Genomic DNA, 24,875 nt, shown 5'->3' on the forward strand with positions numbered 1-24,875 from the left:
ACCATCACACTGGGAGGGGATGATCTGGAAAACGTGGAGCAGTTTACTTATTTGGGGACTATTACAGACACAGATGGAGAAACAGACACGGATATCAACACCAGGATAGGGAAAGCAACAGCTGCGTTCAAAACTCTGTCCCATATAGAGTTCACAAGTATCTGTAAAGATGAAATTGCAGATCTTCAACACAAATGTAAAGAGTGTGCTCTTGTATGGATGAGAGAACCAGGGTACTAAAAAGTCTTCAAATCACAAGCTAAAGATGTCTGAGGTACATCCTTCACATCCAATGGAGAGACCTGGTCACAAATGAGGAGCTTTGGAACAGAGCAGGACAAAAACCAATTTACATGGAAATCAAGAGGAGAAAGTGGGGATGGCTAGGCCATACTCTCCCAAAACCATCAGCCAGCAGAGTCTGTCAAGCTCTCACATGGAAGTCACAAGGAAAATTCAAAAGAGGAAGACCTTGGACAACATGGAGAAGATCCACTGGAGATTGAAGGACAACTGGGGTAACTCCTGGAGCCAGCTAGAAGTTTTGTCCCAAGAACAGCGAAGTGGAAGAGACTTGTGGATGACTTCTGCACTACGTGAAGTAAAAGGGTGAACTAGTAGTAGTACAACTAATGCTCAAATACTAAAATACAGCTACTTCTGTGGTGCAATGCAGTTCAGTGAAGCAACCAACTGGCCCAACAGAAGCAGGGAGAAGGGAAATTTTTGGCTAGGCCACAAGGCATTCTGGTGGGTTTATCTAACAATAAGGTACTGTAATGCTACAGCCAAGACCCTGTGTATCTTGGGAAAAGCTGGACCTAAATTCTGCAATTCAAGGGTGAAAATTGTGTAGCAATTTCTGGAAGATTTTCTTAATTAAACACGACAATGGAAAATCCATTCTGTACAGCAACTCCTAAGCTATTTATTAAGATAAATAATTTGTTATTTTACTTTGCCCCTTACATTATTATGTTTCAGTGTCCCTGTAGAGGGGTGGGATGGCCTCCCACTCACCTGGAAGGGGAGGGCCTCTTCTGGGATCCTTTTTGGATTGAGCCTGGCTCTGCCCAGTCACCTGCCCAGAAGTCAGGAGGTAGAACCAGGACTATAAAACCACAGCCTAAGGCCTCATTCAGGGCCAAGCCTCCAGAGGAGCAAGAGGTCAGCTTGGTGCTCCCAGCTCAGGGGGTTGAGGACCTACCAAGAGCAGCAGGCTGGACTAGACCACCAAGGCCTTGTCAGATCCTGGAACATCAGGAAGCCCCAGAAGATCCATGTGACCCAGAGGAGCAGCTGCAACCTCATCCTCAGCCTGCACCCCGAGTAAAGTGAAGGCAGTGGGACGTGCAAGCCGCAGAGGCTTGGATTGGACCACCAGCATCCCTGCCAGGTGGGGAACCCCTTGAAACCTTGAAAGCCCAACTGGATGCACAGGTATGCCTGGAGGGGCAGGACGGAGCTGGCCAGGGGATAGAGAGGACTGCTAAAGGTCCATGGGTCAACATGTTATGGTGTGGATTCCCCACTGACCAACGCAGCAGGCGGTGCTGCTGCAACCAGGGCCCCTGGGTTGGGAGGCAGTGAAGCAGGTGGGCTTTCATCCCTGCTGTCACCCACTTGCCAGGTGGCAGTCCCCCCTTTGAAACTGTTGTAGTTGTTTGCTGCTTCACCCTGCGCTATGGCCTGGGCCGCTGTGAACTGTGTGCTGCCCTGCTCTGAGCTAGGGCCTGGACTCACTTCAAGCTGACTTCCCCCAGCCCCTGCCTGAGGTAAGGTAGGGGACTGTGAACTGTTGCTTCTTGCCCACCTGAGGCCAGGTGGGGAAACCACTCCCCACCCCGTAGTAGTGAGTTGGGGGTTGTTTGGGACATATGGCCATAGGACGGGATGGCCGCTAACTGATCTGGAAGGGGAGTACCCCTTCCAGGAACACGGACGCTGTCAGTCTCTCAGATTTTTGTACTGGCCAAGTTTAACTGCCTTAGCACTGTTGTCAGGGGAACCTCTGGGTTTTGCCAGCTGCATAATGGGACATCTGAGTGCAGTGAGATAAGCACAACTCCTGGATATGCTATCAGAAAGGAATGGTGATGAAAATGGCAGTCCTGATGTTTCAGTTGTCACCATTAAGTTTGTGTTAACACCATACTAAAACTGCTAAGACAGGAGCTGTAAGTGAGAGAGAAACAGTTTTTGGCAGGCTGTAGGCTCTGGAAGACAATACTGCATTGTTTTAACATCCATGTCATGTTTTTAAGGTTCTCTTTACAGCCATAAAGACTAGAAAAATTAAGCTTACATTTGGGACCCCAGTTCCGCAGTGATGGAAACATACTGCACACATGGTCTTGTCTATAAACACCTGTTTGAGATTAGGAATATAAGAATGGCCACACCGGGTCACATCAATGGTCCAACTAGACTAGTATCTGTCTTTTGACAGTGGCCAGTGCCAGGTGCTTCAAAGGGAATGAAGAGAACAGGGTAACTGAGTGACCCACGCCCTATTTCCCAGTACCAGATTCTGGCAACCAATCTCTAAATATATTCTATTCTAAATGTTGGAAAATTAAGCCTCACACACTTCTGAGAGGTAGCTGTTCTTCTCAGCTTTGCAGATGGATACATAGAAGCACAGAGAACTGAAGTGACTTGCCCAAGGTCACACAGAGGCAGAGCTGGGAGTAGTTTCCAGCTCTGTTCATCCCCCAGTCCCACTGTCTATTTGCTAGCCATTGCTTGCTCTCCTTTAGCTCTCTACAAGCTCAGAGAAAAGGGAATCCCACTTGTGATGCTCCAAAACCAGCTCTTCTGAAGATGGCCGCCTGTTATTAGAAACAAAGATCTATTCATTATCTTGTCTTATTAGCACAATTACACCTCTTTATTCATGTAATCATTCCATCATGGCTAACACTGAACACTGATATGAATGCTACAGAGGAGGAGCAGCTCCTAATGAAGCTACAATTATTGTCACACCCTGAGTTTAAATAACTAATGCAAGGACCTACTGTAACCAAGGAAACAGGAAGATGCAGGGGAAGAGGGAGTGAAGGAATATGGAAGGAGCCCAAACAGCAGGTCAGACTGGGTAAACCTGACTGCCCTGCTAATCCAGAGAAGCTGGGTGTGTGGACCACAGACACCTGAACAGGGCACTAACACAGAGAATGGAACAGCCTGTCCACTGTTTGACCCATGTTAGCCAGCCATAAATACACCAACCTATTCACATGTTCTGTGATTAGTATGGAACGTATCAAGGTGTATTACTATGGTAAAAAGCTGGTTGGTGTGTCTGTTCACTACTGCTCCTTGCTGTATAAAATCAGATTGCCTCACTGTAGGTCGCAAAATCCTAGGGCTGGAAGAAACCTTAGGAGGTCATCAAGTGCAGTCCCCTGCCCAAAGCAGGATCAACTGCACGTAAATCATGCCAGCCAGGACTTTGTTAAGCCTGGATTTAAAAGCCTCTAGGGATGGAGTTTCCACCACCTCTCTATGTAGTGCATTCCAGTGCTTCACCACGCCCGCCCCCCAGTGAACTGGGTCATAGGTCTTACCTCCAACAGCTATCCTTTTAGCTCAAGCAGTTAGGGCCTGTACTGGGAAGAAAGGCAGACAGGAATTCTAACTGAAGTCCTGGGTGGCTGTGACATGTAGTATAGCAACAACTGTGAAGTTCCTAACAGGTGACAGTTTGGTTACTATATTGTAACCACATCTAACATTGCTTGCTCTGCAGAGCTACAGAGAGAGCATCTCAATTAGCTCAAGGAGGTGAACAGTAGCCTGGACTGGTTTGGCACCATCTGCTAGAGAGAGTACTTCTACCTGGTAAACAAAACACCCTTTTTCATCGTTCAACCCAGTCCAAACCCCTGGCATGACTAAACTGCATTGAGAAGAGAAGGATTCACGAACCACTTACATTGAACTCTTCCCGGAAGAGCTTATTGTCATCTGCCATTCGCCGGTTAATCTCCTCTTCCAATTTATCCACAGGCAGTGGCGGGTACTTCCTGTTGGTGCTGGGAGATCTGGCAAGCAGCGGCATGCTCTGAGGCTCTGCAGTATCACACGCAAATTACTACAAGGGTATTTATTTCTCCATTGACATGGTCCTGGCAAAGGGAGCTCCTGTATTATGCTTGGTAAATATTCGGGACAATTTTTCATCTGACAGAATGATTATTATTATCCTTTGCCTCTACAGCAGGATCTGCCCTGCAAGGATGTCTGAATGCTTTGCAAACATTAATGCATTAACTCTTTCAACATCCGTAAGGGTGGGGTATTATTGTCCCCATTTTAAAGAACTACAACAGAGCACAATTAAGGGTGAACTTTAGGCATCCAGGTTCTAAAACTAAATGACAAACTTATACTATGTCCTTGTCTTCTGGTAGAAGAGTGGTTTATTTTAGTTATGTAGAAACAGTTTTCCAAGCAACACTAGCCAAGACAAAAAATGCCCTTGTATCAGAGTAAAAGCAGCTACATGGGGGTTACATTCATGTAAATACAAAAGTTTAAATTCACAAATTTATACTAGTGTACATTTCTTATACTGACATGGCCCTAAACATCAAAATAGGTAGAGGCTGATTTTTAGGCATAATGTATTAAAGGGTATTCTGACATAATGTAGACAAAGTTTAAGGACCTAAACAGAATTCAGAGGAGCACAACACATTACTGCTTTTATTTAGGTAACTGCTTTAGCCACCCAACTGTGAAAGTTTTGGCCAAAAGTCACAAAGCAAGTTTACTGCACAGAAAGGGAAGCCTGGTGTCATGAATCACAATCATGTGCCTTAAGAGGAACTCTAAATGTATTTTTAAAATGGGGCGGAAACCCTTTTTTGCCACCTTGGATGGGGAAAAAAGAAACTTCAAAGATTTAAAATAATAGAACACAATATGGTTTTTCCTTTTTTTTTTTTTTTTTGGTAAGTTCAGAAATACCAAAGCTGGTCTCCCCTGTTTTTGCTGGATGATCACCTTACAGGTCCCACAGAGGTTTATCCAGCTGTAAAAGCAGTAGGTGCTACTGAAACTTTGACAAAGATGTCTTTCCTCCAAAATGTTGGTTACAGGACTTAAAACAGGTATTATAACAAAACTGAAGAGGAATTTAACCATCTGATTATTATAGATGGTCATACATTTTCTATTGGATTCCCCTCTCCCCCCGCCCCCGCAAGGAAAAGAGTTTTTTTAACTAAATGAAAAAAAACTTAATACATCTTTGCTTTTTTGAAAAAATACTTTTCAGTTTAAATGAGAACCTAAAAAACATTAAGTTTCAGAGCAACAAGGAGTCCTGTGACACCTTAAAGACTAACCAATTTATTTGAGCATAAACTTTTGTGGGCAAAGACCCACTTTATCATAAACTAACAGACTGTACACATGTAATGAAGTGGTTCTTTGACCACACAAGCTTATGCCAAAATAAACTGGTTAGTCTTTAAGATGCCACAGGACTCCTCATTTTTGCAGATGCCTCTTTTTTTTAAAAAGACTGAAGAAAACTTTAGATTGAAAATAGAAAAAATATTTCCTAGCAAAATATTTTAAGGAAAAAAAACCCCTCTATTGCCTCCCCACTCAGTTGCCTAGCTTTCTGTCCAATATTCAAGGTGCCATAATGCTGCTTTCTCCAGTTACGTATCAGAGAGGTAGCCGTGTTAGTCTGTATCTTTGAGAACATCAAGAAATCCTGTGGCACCTTATAGACCAACAGATATTTTGGAGCATAAGCTTCCATGGGTAAAGACCCGCTTTGTCAGATACATCTAACGAAGTAGGTCTTTATCCATAAAAGCTTCAGCTCCAAAATATCTGTTAGTCTATAAGGTGCCACAGGACTTCTTGTTGTTTCTCCAGGCAGTGTCTTAGTTTTAGACAGCCTCTAGTCCCATGGGGTCCATATCTTGGGTAGGGGGGGGCTCCAGATTTCACTGGAACTTTACCACCACTCCTCTTTCAGGCCTTGCATTCATCACAAAAAAAGTGAAAAAGGAGATAAGATCAGTTTCCCTCACATTGCAGCTTACTACAAAATTTCTCCTCAAACTGATGTTTGAGAAATGTGAGTTTCCTTTCTAACACAGAATAGCCTGTGTTCCCACTCTCAGCTACTATATAAGGCGATAACCAGATACCACATGCCTTGGTCCAGAAATGATTTACACAATTATTATTTTTATTACTGCAGTAGGAACTAGAAGACTGCAGGCTTAACTATAAGCACTTAATATTACTCTTCAAGTCTATTACACTAATCACAGTGAGTAAAATTAAGCATCACTATCTGCCTTTGCAGGACCAAAGCCTGTGTGTGTGTGCAACTGCTTGAAATTATTTAAAATTAAAAACATTAGTGCAAAATAGCCCATTTAAAAAAAATTGGACAGGATTTTGATTTTCTTGACATTTTGTGGTGTTCAGTTAAATTTTATCATTTTGGGGTTTTGTTTCTATTTGAGGGAGAGTTACTGCTAATTTCAATCAGTTGTGTCAAAGTTGTGGGATTTAATTATTTTTGAAAATGTTCAATTTATTTGCAAGCTTAAAAAGTCAGACAAATTCCATGCAAAATTTTAGAAAATGAAAAAAAATCTGCTGTTTGAACAAGAACAAGATCTTTAAACAAGAAACAAATATCAACCTTTGTTTAAAAACTGTCAGTCACAGAGAATCCACAACAACCCTATATAGGTTGTGCCAAAGGCTTTAAACAACTGCGGCCTATTTCTAGTCTGACTGGCTCTAGCTTCAACTTCCAGACAGCATTTCTTGTTATGCCTTCATTTACTAGATTAGAGAGCATTCTATTATCAAATTTTTGTTCCCGATGTGGGTCTCTATAGATTGAGCAAATAATTTTTCAGCCTTCTGTGTGTTAACAGATGAGCTCCTTGAGGCTTTAATAACAAGCCCAACAAGATTTGAACTGAAGATTTTCAGTTGCAACAGCCTGAATCTCTACTTCTTGAGCTTAAAGAAAATGTCCCCAATTAGCAGCTGAAGCAAACTTCTTAACCATTTTATATGAAATAGAGGAAGACAAAAACCCCCCACTCTCTCTATGGGGAGTCACATGGAATGGAAAGCAGAGACTCACCTGTGTCATCTGTTCGGCCGTTGGACAAGCGAAATGAGTTCGAATGGCTCCCAGCTTGCTTGTATTTTTTAAACCTAAAGGAGGAGTTCAGAAAAATCATCAGCTGCCTATGAAAGGATATTAGCCAACTTTGATTTAGATGAAAAAATACACCCATGTTTCACTATGCCATTCTTCTCCCCATTGCTACCCAATAGCTTTTAATCTTGGAGTCAGTTTTGATGTTTCATATAAATAACTCTCATCCAGTAGCAAGTACTTTACATCCTTCTAGGAATTTACTGGGTCCCAGCTTGTAACTTCTGACAGAAGTTGGATGTAAGAGTTATCATCCTCATGTACTATAGGGAAGGAGGATTCCCTTTATTTTACACACAGGTAAGTGAGGCAGAGAGGAGGCCAAAGTCAGACAGTTTCAGAGAGAGAGCTGGAATTAACGCTCAGGAGTTGCTTGCTCCTGATTCGGTGCTCAGACCACTATTTCATGTATCTAGTTGCTAACAGCACAGCTGCGCAGGGAAGCAGGCTCTGTTCCCCTCCACATAGTCATCTCCACATTCACAGTATGTCCTCTTCAGGCATACCAGAGTAACCACTAAGCTTCAGAACAGATGTCTTGGGAATATGCACTACAGTTTAGGAGACACTCATGGCATGTAGCAGGAAATGGCACAGCAAATTTGCACCTACTGATCCCTTCGGAGGCCAGAAACCCCAGTGCTCAGAACAACTGGGATGCTGCAGCATTTCCCTTCCTCAAACCTTCATGAATTCACGTGCTCATTTACATCACATGGCCTTCGTTAAGTACTAAGGTGAAAGGAGTTATACATAATCTGAACACGAACATCTAACCTTCAGACAGCCGAGATCCAAAGGATTCTAGAAGCCTAATGGAGAGGTGAGTGAGAATGACAAGCATTAAGAATGAGGCACCCTCGAAGTGTTTATTCTGTTGCTCGATTCAGCAAAGCACTAAAATACATACTTTCCTATTCACCAAAATATTTAACCAGGCACTTTTAAAATGCTCCAGTCTTACTGGCTCAAGTAACAAGGTTAAGTACTTTGCAGAATCAAGGCCTGTAAGTGGTACAGAAAGAGAGAGAGAGAGGCTACCGACATTGCTTTGTAAGAGCTAGCAGATGTCTGCAGTTCCAGGTGGCCAGGGCCCAAGTTGTACTTATTCTGACATCAAAGGCAAAAGTCTCATTTATTTCCATTGGGGATGCATTGGGCCCATGCCAAGAAACAAAGTGAATTCTTCCACCATGAAAGGAAACTTTTGTTTTACATTGACTAAACATTCTGGCAATTAAATAAAATGTTTACTGGAGGTGAATAAACACCCACTCCTAGTTGAACATTTGCATTCAGAGGCAAGAGCAGTTAAGGAGGCTACAGTTCACATAGGTCCAACCTAATGCATTGCATCTTTAAAAAAGCATCTAAGGAAATTTCATTATAGTTCCAGTGACTCATCTGCTCTCACTAATAAACTAGAGACTTCAAACTCTCAGACGAAGAGTTAATAGGCACAAAAACATAAAATCACTCCTGATCCACAAACCTGTTAGCCGGTATTTTAATCAATCATAGAAGAGGAGGACTGGAAGGGACCTCGAGAGTGGGACATTCTGTTAATAACTTAGAGTTTACATGTTACTGAAGAAGAATCTTCACAGTGCTCTTTAAAGAGAGGCTACTGAACTCTTTTATATTCAAATGTGACACATTAACACGTGGTTTGAACAGGGATGGGAATTTACTGGGTCACTAAAGGGGCTCGTTTGCATCCTTGGCTTAATTTAACTCTTGACTCCCCCCTCCCATTCTGCTCCTTTACTCTCTGATTTGCTCACCATGGTAATTATTGTTCTGATTTGTCCTCAATTACTGGTTTTGGTTCTCTGTGCCTTAAATACTGAGTCTGTTCTGGTACAGCTATGGTCTGAAGAAGTGGGTCTGTCCCATGAAAGCTCACCAAATAAATTATTTCATTAGTCTTTAAAGTGCTACTTGACTGCTTTTTTGTTTTAATAAGCTACATGTATAGAACAGGTCTCAGAAACATGGGGCAAGGAAGGACCTCAAGAGGTCATCTAGTCCAGCCCTGTGTGCTGAGGCAAGCCCAAAAAAACCAACACTATCCCTGACAGCAGTTTGTCCAACCTGTTCTTTAAAATCTCTAGAAATTAAGACTCCATAGCTTCCCTGAAAGCCTATTCCAGTGCTTAACTATCCTCACAGTTAGAAAGTTTCTTAACTAACCTATATCTCCCTTGCTGTAGGTGAAACTTTTGGTCCTACCTTCAGTGGACAAGGGCAACAAATTGATCGCAATCCTCTTTAGAGCAGGCCTCAACACATCTGAAGACTTATCGGGTCCCATCCCTCCCACCCCCACCCCTCAGTCTTTTCCCAAAACTATACCTGCTCCATTTTTTAACCTTTCCTCATAGGTCAGGTTTTCTAAATCTTAGATCATTTTTGTTGCTCTCCTCTTGACTCTCTGCAATTTATCCACATTTTTCTTGAAGTGTGGCACACAGAGCTGGACAGGGTATTTCAGCTGAGGTCTCAGCAATGCTGAGCAACAGGGACAATTGTTGTCTGTGAGACATATATAACACTTCTGCTTACACCCTCCAGAACAACCCCAGCCTTATTTTCAATTGCATCACATTCTTAACTCATATTCCATTTGAGTTCCATTACAACCCTCATCTTTTTCAACAGTACTACTACTTAAATTAATCCCCAGTTTGTAGTTGCATATTTGATTTTTGTAACCCAAGTTCTGTATTTTGCATTTGTCCTTACTGAATTTGCCCCCAATCTTTCAAGTTGGCACTGTTTTTAATCTTGCCCTCCTAAGTGCTTGGTATCGGCTACACATTTTTATAAGTATACTCTTCACTTCATTACCCAAGTCATTAATGAAAATGTTAAATAGTACTGGACCCAGGACAGACTCTCGCTGGACGCCACTTTTACACTCCCCCAGTCTACAGCAAACCACAACTGCTATAAGTATGGTCTTTAAACCTCTACACCACCCATCTTACAGTAGTTTCACCAAAACAGTTCCTTAATTTGCAGATGAAATGTCACACATCCAAACCTTTGCTAAAAATATGTCCTTCAACTTTAAGATTCCAAAGCCTTTTCCAGATTGGAAAGCCCATTTCACATATGTCTAAAAGCATCCACTGCTAGTGCAGAATGGGGCCACTGTTCCAAAGCCTGACGCAAGACTCATTAAAAAATCAATAGAAAGATTTCCACTGGCTTGACCTCAACAAGTTTTGAATCAAGGTTGAAGCAAAAAAAACGTCACTCCCAGGTCTAAATGCAGCAGGATTTTAGTGAGTATAATTACCCAAAACTGAATTTGATCTGTAGAACTATGACCTTTCCAAAAAGTGTCAGATTTCTGACAGCACAAGAAGTCAGGATTTCTAATCTCAAAGAATCCATCTTTGTAGCAGCACAGCACTTCTTACCTTTATGATGAGGATTTTCTTTACATTGATCTAGAGCAGTGGTTCTCATATTCACCTGGAACCCCAGAGTGAGGGTTAATGGGGGGGTCTACAGAGCTGGCTTTGACTTGCTGGGGTCCAGGGCTGAAACCTGAGTCTCACTGCCTGAGGTCAGTGCTGAAGCCCTGGTGCGGGGGCTCAGATCATAGGTCCACTGCCTGGTCCCGAAGCACTTGCAGTTCAGCTTTCCTCCTCCCACACTGTCTGGAGCAGTGGGGCACAGACGTTGGTCCCCTCTTCTGGGCTCATCGTAATTTTTGGCGTCAGAAGTGGGTAATGATGCAATGAAGTGTGAGAACCTCAGAGTGAAATCCTCACATGCTAATTACTAGCACACTACATATTGAACCCCCGTCAGGGATTTTTCATCCCTCGGGCATAATCGTCCCCGTGGGCCAGGAGAAAGAAAGGTTACTCACTGTAGTAACGGTGGTTCTTCGAGATGTGTCCCCGTGGGTGTTCCACATTAGGTGTGTGGCTCGCCCGGCGCCGCAGATCGGATCTTCCAAGCAGTGTCTGCCGGACCGCGCATGCGCCAGTGCGCGCCGCTCCCTTGCGTGCTCCTGGCCACATGCGCGATCCGGTCCCCGCCAGCTCCTTGACCAACCGCCTCGGATGCTCCTGCAAAACACTAAACAGAGATGCGAAGCGGGGAGGATGGGCGGGTAGTGGAGCACCCACGGGGACACATCTCGAAGAACCATCGTTACTACGGTGAGTAACCTCTCTTTCTTCTTCGAGTGTCCCCGTGGGTGCTCCACGTTAGGTGACTACCCAGCAGTAACCCAAGATAGGAGGTGGGTAATCGGTTTATGTGCAGCTTGTCCCCGAGAGGACTGCTGTCGAGAGACGGGTATCCTCTTGGAATACCCTGTGAAGGGCGTAATGTTTGGCGAAGGTGTCATAGGATGACCAGGTCGCCGCTCTGCAAATGTCTTTTAGCGCAACGCCCTTGAAAAAGGCTGTTGATGCTGCCACCGCCCTAGTGGAATGAGCCCTGGGCGTGGCCAGTAAAGGAGTCTTTTTGAGTTCATAGCACATTTTTATGCAGGATACGATGTGCTTCGAGATTCTCTGCGACGAGAGACCTTCTCCTTTCGATTTGGGAGCGAGAGAGACTAGGAGTCTATCCGTTTTCTGGAAGGACTTGGTCCTGTCTATATAGAAGGCTAGCGCCCTCCTCACGTCCAGGAGGTGTAGGCGCGCCTCTTTGTTGGAGTTATGAGGCTTTGGATAAAACGAGGGTAAAACGATAGGTTCGTTAATATGAAACTCGGAAGAAACTTTAGGAACAAAGGCTGAATGCAGCCGTATGGTTACCGCCTCCTTGGAAAAAACAGTGCAGGGTGGCGTTGCCATAACTGCCGCAAGCTAGCTCACCCTGCGAGCTGACGTGATTGCAAGAAGGAAGGTCGTCTTTATCGTAAGGAGACGGAGGGAAACCGTGGCCAAAGGCTTGAACGGTGGTCCCGTTATCGCATTAAGCACCAGGTCCAAGTTCCACGAAGGTGGAAGCGGTTTCCGAGGGGGGTATAGGTTTACCAACCCTTTGAGGAACCTGGTAACCATGGGATGGGTGAACACCGTGTGCCCTTCCTCTTTGTGTCTGAATGCCGAAAAGGCGTCAAGGTGGACCTTTAACGAGGATAGTGAGAGTCCTCCTCTCTTGAGGTCCAGGAAATACTCTAATATCACAGGCATAGACACCGAAAGGGGGGCTAGCTGTTTGGTAGAACACCATGCCGTGAAGCGAGTCCATTTCTGCTTGTAGGTCTTCCTGGTGGAAGTCCTCCTGCTACTTTCTAGGACTTGCTGCACTTCCTCCGTACATGTGCTCTCTAGGGAGCTGAGCCATGGATTAACCACGCTTGTAGTCGCAGGCCTTGGGGGTGCGGATGCACTATGGACCCCTGGGCTTGCGTGAGCAGATCCGGTGCCACCAGAAGGGGCATCGGTGGCCGGTCCGACATGCGCAGGAGTAGGGGGAACCATTGCTGTCGATTCCACAATGGGACTATCAGGATCATTCGGGCTCCTTCCCTCCTGGCTTTCTGCAAGACTTTGTGGATGAGCACTCTGGGAGGGAAAGCGTAAAGCAGGGGGCCCCTCCAGGAAATCGCGAATGCATCCCCCAGGGACCCCCGTCCCAGTCCTGCCCTGGAGCAGAATCGTGGGCACTTCTTGTTGTGTTGAGTAGCAAACAGGTCTATCTGGGGAAAACCCCATGCGTGAAAAATCGGTCGTAGCAGATCGGGACGGATCTGCCACTCGTGCGTGAGTACGAAACCCCTGCTCAGCTGGTCTGCCTTCACATTGTGAGCGCCTGGTAAGTACGAGGCTTTCAAGGTTATATTGTTGGCGATGCACCAGTTCCATAACCGGACTGCTTCCGCACATAAGGCACGGGACCGAGCTCCTCCTTGCCGATTTATATAAAACATGGTGGAGGTATTGTCTGTACTGATCCCGACTACTTTGCCTTGTATATGGTCTCTAAAGTGTCTGCAGGCGTTGAACACTGCTCTGAGCTCCAGTATATTTATGTGCAGTGATTGCTCCGTGGAGGACCACAGCCCTTGCGTCACCTCTTTGCCCATGTGTGCTCCCCACCCTATGAGGGAGGCATCTGTAGTAAGAAAACCCGATATTTGTGGTTTGTGGAAGGGTACTCCTGTTAGCAGGTTCTTGGGGTTTACCCACCATTGCAGGGATTTGCGCACCTCTGTTGTGGGCGACACCACCCTGTGAACAGTGCGTGCTGCCGGTTTCTATACGCTCGCCAGCCAGTGCTGCATGCTGCGCATGTGTAACCTGGCGTTCTGTACTACGAATGTCGTTGCTGCCATGTGGCCCAGAAGCTGTAAGCACGTCAGAACCGGCACCGTAGGGCTGAAGGTGATGACTTGCACGAGGGAGCCGATGGCCCGAAAGCGAGTCTCTGGTAGATACACTCTCGCTGTAATAGAATTTATGCGTGCCCCTATGAACTCTATGTCCTGTGTGGGGTCTATCTTTGATTTTGCCAGATTGATAACCAGGCCGAGCGAAGAGAATGTGCCTGCTGTGACCCGTATCATGCGTAGTACCTCCTCCTTCGAGGCCCCTTTGGGTAGGCAGTCGTCCAGATACTGGAATATAAATACCCCCTGTGTGCAGGTAGGCTGACACCACTGCCAAGGTCTTGGTGAAGACTCTGGGGGCCGAGGAGAGGCCAAATGGTAGGACCTTGTATTGAAAATGTTCTTTGCCTACCATGAACTGGAGGAATCGACGGTGAGCCGGATGGATAGTTATGTGAAAATACGCGTCTTGTAAGTCGAGGGCTGCGAACCAATCTCCATCGTCTAGTGCCGTAAGGATTGAGGCGATTGTGATAATCCGAAAGCGTTGCTTGCGCAGGTACCAGTTGAGGCCTCGAAGATCTAAGATGGGCCTCCAGCCTCCTGTCTTTTTCTCCGTGAGGAAGTACCTCGAGTAGGACCCTCTCCCTTGCAGTTGCTCTGGCACTCTTTCCACTGCCCCTATGATCATGAGATGGTCTACGTCCTGCTTGAGCGTCGCTACGTGGGGGGCCTCCTGGAGGTGGGGCCTGGGTGGAGGTCGTGGCGGTGGGAGTGACTGGAAGGGGATTGCGTACCCCGTGGCTATGATCTCCAGCACCCATTTGTCTGTGGTGATCCTTTGCCACTGGTCGTAGAATGGTCGGAGGCGACGGTGGAATAACCGCTTCGGATGACCTTTTGCGATGGTAGTGATGGCGCAGCCCTGGATCTGTGTATCAAACTTGTGGCCTTTGGCCCTGCCCCGAGGACGCACGGCTCTGTTGGGAACGTCGCCTGGGAGTTCTGTACTGCTGGTGCTGTTGATGTCGCCCTTGCTCGTAACCCCTGTGGTACTGGGGACGCTGTTGCTGGTACTGGTACCGTCTTTGTTGAGGGTAGTACTTTTTCTCTCTGTATGGAGGGGTGTAAATCCCCAGGGTCCTCAGTGTGGCTCTTGAATCTTTACTGGAATGAAGGACTGAGTCAGTTGATTCAGCAAACAGCTTCTGCGAGTCAAAGGGAAGATCGACTATCTTTGCCTGCAGATCCCTCGGTATACCCGAAGTCTGGAGCCAGGACTCCCTTCACATCACCACTGCCGTAGCTGTGGAGCGTGCTGCTGTGTCCGCAACATCCAGGGCCATCTGAACTCCCGTCCTCGAGGCCGCGTAGCCTTCTTGCACGATGGCCTTGAGCACCGGTTTCTTGCCCTCTGGAAGCGAGTCCATGAGGGAGGTTAACCTAGTGTAGTTGTTGAATTTATGGTTCGCTAGATGCGCTGTGTAATTTGCCATTCGCAACAGTAGAGTGGAGGAGGAGTAGACCTTTCTGCCGAACAGCTCTAGCTTCTTGGCATAGTTGTCTGTTCCCCGTCTTGAATTGAGATGTCTTTGATCTTTGTTGCGACGATTCCACCACCAAGGAATCTGGTTGTGGGTGGCTGAACAGGAACTTCATGCCCTTCGCCGGCACGAAGTATTTTTTTTTTTTTTTTTTTAAATCCGCTCTCTTGTGGACAGGCGGAATAGTCGCAGGGGTCTGCCATATCATAGTGGCGGACTCCAAGATTGCGTCATCAAGCGGTATTGCTATTTTGGAGGAGGCCGGAGGTCTCAGAGTTTTGAGGAGCTTATGGTGTTTCTCTTACACCTTTGCTGTCTGGATGCCTTGCGTGAAGGCCACCCTCTTAAACAGCTCTTGGAACTGTTTGAGATCGTCCGGAGGATGGACGTCCCCCGGGGCCGTAGCCTCGTCCGGGGAGGAGAGCAAGGAACCACTAGGGTACGCCTCTCTGGACCCTTCCGGTTCCTGTTGGTGATGGTACATCCGCTCGCTGGAAGCTTGCAAGGGAAAAATCTCGGGGTTCCATAACCAGTTCCCCCTGAGATACTTGAGTCTCTGTCCCCGTTCGCGATTGCCCTCGGGGATACGGGACCGTCTGTGGGGATCTTTCCCTAGTAGATTGCCAGTGGTGTCTATGCCCCGCATGATAGGGGCGACCATGGCAGCATGGGCACTGTTCTTGGGAAGGTGACCTAGACCACTCCCTTGGTGCATACCCTGTGCGTCTGGGGGAGCGAGATCATAGAGAGACCTGGGACACTGGAGAGAGCGATTTGTGATAGTACTCCAGCGGCTCAAACTCCAGGAAGGGTGAAGGTGGTCCCAGCCAGGGTGAGGCTGGTTGTAAAAATGGAGACGGGGGCTCCGGGTAGGCTAGGGGGGACCCCTGCCTTCTAGTTGGAGTCTGCAGCATGAGCAGAGGGCTGAGAGAAAGCAACTCTGCAGCCCTGTCTGGAGAGGGGCTGTGGTGCCTTGTTTTGTGCGCAGCCTTCCCCCTCCCTTGAGGGGGTAGCTCCGCCCCCTGACGTGTAGGGGATCTCAGCCCCGTCCGCGCCGTGCTTGGCACGCTTATGGGCGGTGCCGCACAGGCGGTGTCCTCCGGTGCCTGCAGGCTGCGTGCCTGCGCGCTCTGCACCGCCAGTTCCCTGGGGGTCGGTGCCGCTGCTTGCGGTGCCGCCGGTACTGGCACTTGTTTAGCCGCCGCCCTGCCTGCGGTGCGGGGCAGCTGTTTGATTATCGGAGGCTGAGCCGCCTCCATGTGGCTCTCCGTGCCGTCGCCGATCAGGTGTTGCTGCGGCTGGGGGCTGTGCGCTCCTCCCGTCCCGCTCGCTGTTGCTGCCGGCAGGGATTGGGCTGGGGAGACTTTCCTCCGTTTTTGCACTGATGGGGTGAGGGAGGCGGCTTTCCTTTTATGGGCCCCGGAGGGTCCCTCCTGCTGCGGCCGCTCCAGCACGTCTGGCTGGAGGGCTTTGTCGAAGAGCAGCATTTTAAGCCGCATCTCCCCGTCCTTCCTTGCTCTGGCTGTTAATTTTGCACAGAAGGAGCATTTCTGCGTGACATGGGACTCCCCCAGGCACCTTATGCAGTGACTGTGCCCATCAGACGCTGGCATTGCCTCTCGGCAAGACTCACATTCCTTGAATCCTGAATAGGACATTGTTGGTGAGCCTTTCAGTTGTTAATTGGGTACTTAGCACCTTCTCTGTGCTGTTTTCCCCCTCTCCGATAGCCTGCCGCGGCAGGAGGGCTAATGGCCCTAGGCTCCTGGCCTCCGGTGCTTCACTTGTTACTAGGACTGGACTGAATGCCGTCCCGCTTGTTTTTTTTTGTTTGTCTGTTTGTTTTTTTGAAAATAACAACTGGCTAACTTAACAGTAGCCTAAGAACTTGAAAACTTTAAAGAAAAGAACAGTTAAAACCATTGAATACGCTAACTTGGCCGTAGCCTAGTCGGATTCCGTCTGCAGCCGACGGCGGTTAAGAGGAACTGGCGGGGACCGGATCGCACACGTAGCCAGCAGCGCGCAAGGGAGCGGCGCGCACCGGCGCATGCGCGGTCCGGCAGAAACTGCTTGGAAGATCCCATCTGCGGCGCCGGGCGAGCCCGACACCTCATGTGGAGCACCCACGGGGACACTCGAAGAAGAAACAAGCCTTTGGCCATTTAACATCATTACAGGGGCAGGTAGACTCTAAAAGGTACATAGGCTGCCAGTTAGCAGCCCCCTGTAACGGTCACTCTGTGTCAGTTGGTTTCCCCAGTAACCTGAACTCACAAACACCTCAGCATCATGAATTTGAAATCCAGGCTCCTCACTGGATACAGGTGAGGCAGCTTCTAGAAGCTTCCCTGGCCCAGCGGACCTGTTTCAAAGTATGCGCTTAGAACTCTCATATGTAAATAGCTTCATGAATTATGCATAAGATCACAGAATATAAGGCGGCGCCACACAGCGCTCGCCGGCCCTTGGCACAGATACGACTCCGCTACCTGCACGGGGAGGTGCTGGCCCCTGAGGAGTCCACCAGCCCCTAGGCTAGCTGCCTCACCGGCAGCGAAGAGCTCCAGCTAAGAAGCCTTTGCGAAGAGCTCCAGCTAAGAAGCCTTTGCGAAGATTCTTTAAGTCAACTCCATCTTCGCCCAGCAGGGCCCGCCTGCTGTGGTGACAACTTTACCTCAACACTAAAAGAGCAAAAGCAGCTCTGAGGTGAATCTGGTGAGCGGCGAACTGGCCTCACCCCTAGGGTGAGGTACTGTGCGCTCGCCAGTTGAAGCCCAGAGCCTGCCACCACTGCGGCACCTACGCTCCCGCCGCCCGCCATCTTGTCATTGCTTCACCGGACTGGACTTTAATTGGACTGGACCTTGCATAACCGGACTGGACACATAAACTTACCTTAATTCCTAATCTATATCTACTCCCACCTGGGTAATCGGGACCCTCTTCGAGGGAACGAGGGGTTGCTCCTTTGTTCTTCCCTTCCCTGACGAGGGGAGTGAAGTGCCCAGGAGCCTGACCCCGAGGCCGGGCCTGGACATCCCAGGCAGGGTTTACCATTGTAGCCAAACTTCGGCACATAATTAATAATTAATGTTCATTAATAAGTTTAAGTTGTTATAAATGCTATAGTTGTTTTACCCTCAATGTTTTAACGATAAGGTAAAGGCTCTAACTGACCTTTTCCCCTTCTGTCCTTTTCCCCTTATCCTTGCTCACCTCCTCTTAATAAACTGCAGGAGAAGGCGTTGTCACCCTGCCTCCCTAACTGTCAATCCTACCCAGTGACCTGAGGAAGAGCATGAGCCTCCCAGGATCACTTAATTGGGCCCACTAAGAGGGTACCAGGGACCCCCACAACATAAAGGGACAGTCCCAACTGGCCTTCGGGTACCAACCTCCTGGGTCGGGCTAGCAACCTGACCCCGCACGGAGGTGGGGTTTAGCATCCCCACCCCGGCTCTGGAAGGAGACAGCAGGGATTTCTAAAACCCTGACAACCCTCATCCCTAAATCCCTCTATCCTTCCTCCCTTATTCCAGTAACCAAATCCTTTTATCTTGTGGTAAAATAAAATCAATTCAAGATCTGAGAACAAGTTACCAAATGGATACAGTTGTAAAAGTAAATGTACGTATCAATAGAGGATAAGAAAGTTTGCATTTAAGAAACTGCTACTTGTTATAGTTTTAATCCTGTTGTGTTCCTTAATAAAAATCTTAGTTACTTTGTTTTTAACCTTTCACCCTCGTCCTTGTCTCATTGTCCCTGCTAGCTACTCCTTTCCAGGAGGCTCAGGGCGGAGTCCAGAGGCTTACCTGGGTGGGCATTATCCGGGCTGGGTTTCGTAGCAGGGATTTGGTCTGGGTCCCGGCATCGAACATACAGGGAGTTTGCTCCCTTGTTCAGGGACTCATTTAAATATTCTAATTACTTAACCATCCAGAGAGTCCCGTTACCCCCTAGTCTAGCACATGCACATCCAGCAACATCCATAATCTGGCATGATTTTAGTTAGCCAGATGGAAACTTATGGGTGTGGCCAAGTTTCCCATGGTCCCATAAAATTCGTTTGCAGACACCAGTCTTGGTTCTCAGTGCTGCCAGACAATATTGACCACCGACGGTTCAAGCAAATTCTCTCATTCAGCACCTGTCAGGTCCTGAGGGCGACAGACTGGAGAGATTCAACCTGTACCTGCATTGTCCTTAGAGGTCTCCTTTCTAAATGCTGAGTAAGCCAACCTTGCTTATCTTAGCAAAGAGAATTCAAGACCCAAGCTAGCAAAGCAGTGATCTGCTTCCTACTGTGTGTTAACCAACTCAAGGAGACAGACTCCACTTCTCTCCCCCTTCTCTCCCTCCCTGCATCCTGCTGGCACTAATGTCCCAAAAGGGAAGTTATAAGTGTTTCTTACCTCAACATGTACAGCACAATGATTATAAATACTATGACTAGCAGGGAAGATAAGGCCACCATTACAGCTATAATCGGCGTCTCATCTGAAACAAAAAAAGTAGAATCAGTTATAAAAATCAGTTACATCATCTTACAGGCCAGATCTACAGTCTCTGGCCTTGAGACAATCAAATTGTTTAATAATGATACATTGTTCAGTTGTGCATGATAGAAACACATATTGCATATTTCAGCATTCTAATCACCTACTGAGTGCACCAAACTGATCTACTTTATATGTTAAAGGCATGATCCCGTGCATCCTAATCTTCCTTGAAAATCTTTTACAGCAGGATCTGACCCTATAGAACTCTTTTAGGGATATTTCACGTAGTGGAATAATATATTATTAGAGGCATTATGGGCACTAGGCATTACATGGAAATCCATATCCCAACTTCATTGGCATTGTGATTTCGATTCAGTGCCCATCTCCCTCTCCTATGTACTGGAAGGGCAACAACAAGCACAACACTCCCTGACCAGGACACTTCTGAACTAGAAGGGTTAAAACCCAAATCCAAGATTTCCCAGAATGCAAGTTAATTACATTTCGCATCAATTCCAACCCATCAAAGAGAGACATGAACGGCAAGCTCAGATACAGGTTTTGGGTCACTTCCCTACTTCCCTCCTGTTATGGCATTTAATGTCTTGGAATGTGATCTGAGGCAAGCTGCTGTATATGCTCTAGCACTTAACAGGGGGATCCTAGTTAAAACTCTAGTATAACTATGTAACTGTTAGCTCTCTCTCACTCAGTTTTCACTGGCAGGAACTGTGCGACTCCTTTGCAAATTCACTGTAGATTAACATCTACAAAATGCTCTCATTCTTCAAAATATGCAACAAATGAGCTGCTTGCTGCTGGCCACTGAGAACTGCCAAATTGGTTGCTGGTGCTAGAAGCCTAAATGGAGAGAGACAGGGAGCCAGGCAAAAGTCAAGCATACAATGAAGGAGGCCTGTAGGGCACATGCTGTGCATTAGTAATGAACTGGAGCATGAGGGGATGCCAACAATATCATCTATTGGAATTTTCAGGCACATTCACAGTCAGATTTGACCGTGTGTATGGAGTACCTTCTCTGTTCTCTCAACAAGCGGTTCGCAATCACTAACCCTGTGCAAGATACAGTCACAAGCAGCTCTATGTTCATCATGAAATGATGGCTCACAGAGGGTCTAATCTTCCACCATGAAAGCCAGTGGGAGTTTTGCCATTGACTTCACTGAGCACAGCAGCAGGTTCACAAGGGGGGAGAGAGGGGAGAGAGAGAAAGTAATTAGGAAGGGCCTCTCCATTCTGTTTCCTCCTTGGGGTTTTCTAGATAGGCCAGGCAGCAGGCCCACAGTTAACGGCCAAATAGTAGAAAAGTTCTAACTCATCATGCCAGGAGTAGGTAAAGGAAAGCTGCAACCCCCTCAAAAAAACTTCCTGCATCCTGCTGCTTTTTCAAAACCATGGCTATTCATCAGGCCTCACATAAACCGCCTGACAATGGCTGGAAGGGTTACTCTAGGGCACTGCTTTTCAACTTTTTTTTTTATCTCCATTTGCTGACCCATAGAAAATTTCAAATGGAGGTGCACACCCTTTTGGAAATCGTAGGCTAGGGCTACACCATGGAGGAAGACAGACCTGCTCAGGGCCTGAAGTAGTGCTCTGTGGGCTCTGGACACAGCAGGAGGAGGAAGGGCATGGATGACACATTGAGGGATCATTCAGGAAATGTAGAAACCTCTGGAGCACAAAGGGAGTTTGCAAGGAATAGTGCAGGGAAGAAAGGACGGGGGGGGTACAGGCCATGAAGGCACAGAGTGGGAGCACAGGGAATCTGATCAGACAGAGGGTCCAGCAAAAGGCTCAAGTGCTTAAAGTTTACTATTCATATAGAAGTCTTCCCACTGCCCCCTCCTTTACCCTTCCATAGTTCACATCTCACATATCCCTTGGTCACACTTCCCTCCTATGGGCTTGCTGGACTTGGCAGCAAGAGAACCTTACTCTGATAAGTCTCAAAAGCTCCTGTCACAGCAGGGGTCCCCTCTTACATGTCTTCTAAACCCACAAAGGAGTTCAAATTTTGGGTCTCATTTAAAAATAGGCAGAGAGATTCCCACACAAAAAACTTAGCTACAATTGGAAGTGGGTTTCAGGGGAATTCAGTTAATACATAAAATACAGTGCTGTTATTAGTTATTCACATTATGATAAAATCTAGAAATTACAACTGAGATATGGGCCACAGTGAGGATGATCCAATGAGCAGGGACAGCATGGGACTTGGAGACTTAATTCAATTCTCTGCTCTGCCACAAGTTTCCTGTGAGGCCTTGGGCAAGTCACTCTCTCAAAACCTCAATTCCTCATCTGTCAAATGGGGACAGTGCTTCCCTATACTGAGGTTGCTCTGAGGATCTCTCTCTTAAGAAGTGAGGTCCTCACTATTACAAGAGGGGTCATACCTTAGATACTGCTAGGGACTGTACATAGGTGCAGGAAGAAACAGTGCCTGCACCAAAGAACTCTCTATGGAATTACGTATCAGAGGGGTAGCCATGTCAGTCTATCTCCAAAAACAAGTCATCCAGTGGCACCTTATAGACTAAGGTATTTTGGAGCATAAGCTTTCATGGGCCAAGACCCACTAGACAAGACAGACAAAAAAGCTGGAAGGAACAGAAGGGGATAATACAGAGAGAAGCACACAGAGCCATGAACTGACATCCCCCCACCCCCACCCAAGCTTCCTGAGTCTCTCAACTGTGCCTTAACCACACTTCTTAAATACTGTCAAGAAGCTGCAGAATTGGATTCATGCTGTCAGCCTCATTTGGCTCCCTTCAGTTGCCCCTACAATCAAGTCTGGAGAAAAGGAACAACCAGAATAAACAACTCAAGATAAACTGGAAAGAGTTTGTTCCTATAGCCCAGTGGAAAAAATACATGAGTGCCTTGCTTTGTGAAAGACTCCACCCACTGCTATGTGCCTATTCTTTTTTCAACAGCCTAAGCCAGCAACAGACAGTGTGGTTGGGTGGGGTGTGGGAATAGGGAAAATAAACCAGGTGTGTGCTGTTTTGGATATTTTAGTTTAAAAGGCCATATTGACTTTAGAAATCAGCACAGGCTGAAAGAGGCCAAAGTCAACAACAACAACCACTATCAAGAAATCCCAGGGATGGTGAAGGGGAGAAAAAGGCAAGAGTCATTAAGGCTACGGATTTATCATTTTTATTGGCTCTTAGTTTAATATGGTCTCCTGTTCACGTAAGCTTCTAGAGACTCTTGTCGGCATTTGTGTGTGGGGTTTGTAAATGCAAAATTAAGGCACTCGCACACACAAATCTGTGCAGATCATTAGAGACATTACAAGGCCTGCAACACTTACAGTAAATATATACACAGCTGAGACAAATTCCCCTCAAGGCAGCCAGCCAACATAAAGCCAAGGAAGCAATTAAATCTACTCAGTTGGGAATAGTTGAGTCAATTCCCAGATTTCCATGCGACATGTGGGATTTACTCATGACATTTTGCAAGTGTAAACTTAAAGTCCACTCATGAAAGTTTACCTCACATTTGCAAGTTTCTTTCCTCGTTAGCTATTTGCATTACATCTGAGCCACATGAAATCAAAGCATCACTTGTTGTATGCTTTATCTACACCAGTTAGGGACAGTCTCCTCCCCAGAAAGTTTATGGTCTAAGCACACAGGACAAAGGAGGGATTAAGGAAGACCCATTCTCTCCATTTTACAGATTAGAAGGTGACATCCAGAAATTAAGTGATGTGCTCAATGTCACACCTTGAGTGTGTGGCAGAGTCAAGTAGGGAACCCAGGATAGTGCCTTCCCCACAAATTCATTCTTCCACCAAACAAGGTGCTGTAGACATGAACTTTTAGAGAAGGTTTACGTTGATAGTTCTTTCAAATGCACAAAAGCAACTAGTGTCTATAACAGCAAGAGAGTGCACTGCTGAGTAAGTCCACCGGTTCTAAGGAATTACAGTGTCTCCACAGGTGTATTTGTCTCGCTGGTTTTAATTCACTAATTGCTAATTAAGTTAGTGATTAACCACCATAGTGCCGGGAAAGAGATTTAGGGTCCTCATGCTCTTATTTTCTTTTGACATCTAAAAGCCTGCATCTAGGGTTCAGCATATTCAAATTCCCTGTCTGATCATGAGTTAATCTATAAAAATACACAGGGATAACAAAGAAAACCTAGTAGCAGCATATTAAACAAGGGCATATTTGATGAAAGCTTCATTTGGGAGTGTTCACTAACAGGTTTGTTATTTCGTGTTATCTGGAATCCCTGCTGACATTTCATAGCAGACACACCAATCAGAAGAGACAGAAATCTGTACCACACCAACTAGATAAGTGCTCTGCCCAGCTGTGCAAAGGACAACAATCAATACAATATTTTCTGTACATGGCTTCCATATTCCCAAGCAGCATCCTTACAGGGTAAGGCAATGGTGCCCAAACCGTGAGGCATACCCATACGGGGACACAATGAGATCCTGGTCAGCCCCCCATGGGGGGTGGGGAGAGTGTACTGGCCAGCCTACCTCTGCTCCCAGCTTCACTCAGCTGTACCTCTGCAGTCCTGTTCCTGACTGCATGCCAACACCCTGCTCCCAGCCCTGGCCTCTGACAGTGGCTCACAGAGGACTGCAGACTTAAAGGGAGCACAACCAAAAATGTTTGGGGAACACTTTAAGTAGCACACAGAGGAAATCTTAACCAGCTTCTCTTCTTTCCCCTATCCAGCGAGAATCCCATTCATCTCCTTCCCTCCTCCCACTTCCATGCCATAAGCCATAACGCACATTAACTTTCTTTCCAACCATAAGCCACATGACCTCCCAACTACCCTCCTCCACCCACTACCAGTCTCATCTTTCCATGGGCTCCATGCCAGATGTTCCTAGGTCCTTCCTGGACTGTTCTGGTGTTATCTGCCTGCCCCCCGCTGTATCATGACCCTGCAACCCATGTGCTTGCACACAAAAGAAAGAATTACATCTAGGCAAGTGGATGCTGCAGAGCTGGGATCTGTAGCTGAACGTCCCCCTATCCAACACCATTTGGATCTCAGGGTTTGGTTCAGGCCTAATCTCTATATTGTACAGAAAATTGCCAGTGAGATGGGAGCGTGGTCTAGTGGATGAAGCACTGTTCTCCATGTCTCCCTGTACACACGTAACATCCCCCCACAAACTGATACATAGGCCACACACTTCTCCTCCGTAGCTCTCAATGTGCCTCTCTGATGAGATACCTGCAAGAAACTAAAGGCAAGGAGCAGAAAGCTGATGGGCCACCAGC

The 24,875-nt window shown here is 46.8% G+C and overlaps 1 protein-coding gene across 5 annotated transcripts in view; it reads right to left on the bottom strand.

Annotated features, from left to right (window-relative positions):
- The window catches only part of PTPRA (protein tyrosine phosphatase receptor type A), a 206,152-nt gene that overhangs the window by 35,136 nt on the left and 146,141 nt on the right, over window positions 1-24,875 (bottom strand). For all 5 annotated transcript variants that reach the window (XM_074992242.1, XM_074992240.1, XM_074992238.1 and 2 more), the window contains 3 exons: window positions 19,489-19,573; window positions 7,142-7,215; window positions 3,941-4,077 (listed from right to left, as the gene is read on the bottom strand). In XM_074992242.1, coding sequence (XP_074848343.1) covers window positions 3,941-4,077; window positions 7,142-7,215; window positions 19,489-19,573 — 296 coding nt within the window. The remainder of the gene's footprint in view (window positions 1-3,940; window positions 4,078-7,141; window positions 7,216-19,488; window positions 19,574-24,875) is intronic.

This window comes from Carettochelys insculpta, chromosome 4 (assembly GCF_033958435.1).
Source record: "Carettochelys insculpta isolate YL-2023 chromosome 4, ASM3395843v1, whole genome shotgun sequence".
NCBI lineage: Eukaryota > Metazoa > Chordata > Testudines > Carettochelyidae > Carettochelys > Carettochelys insculpta.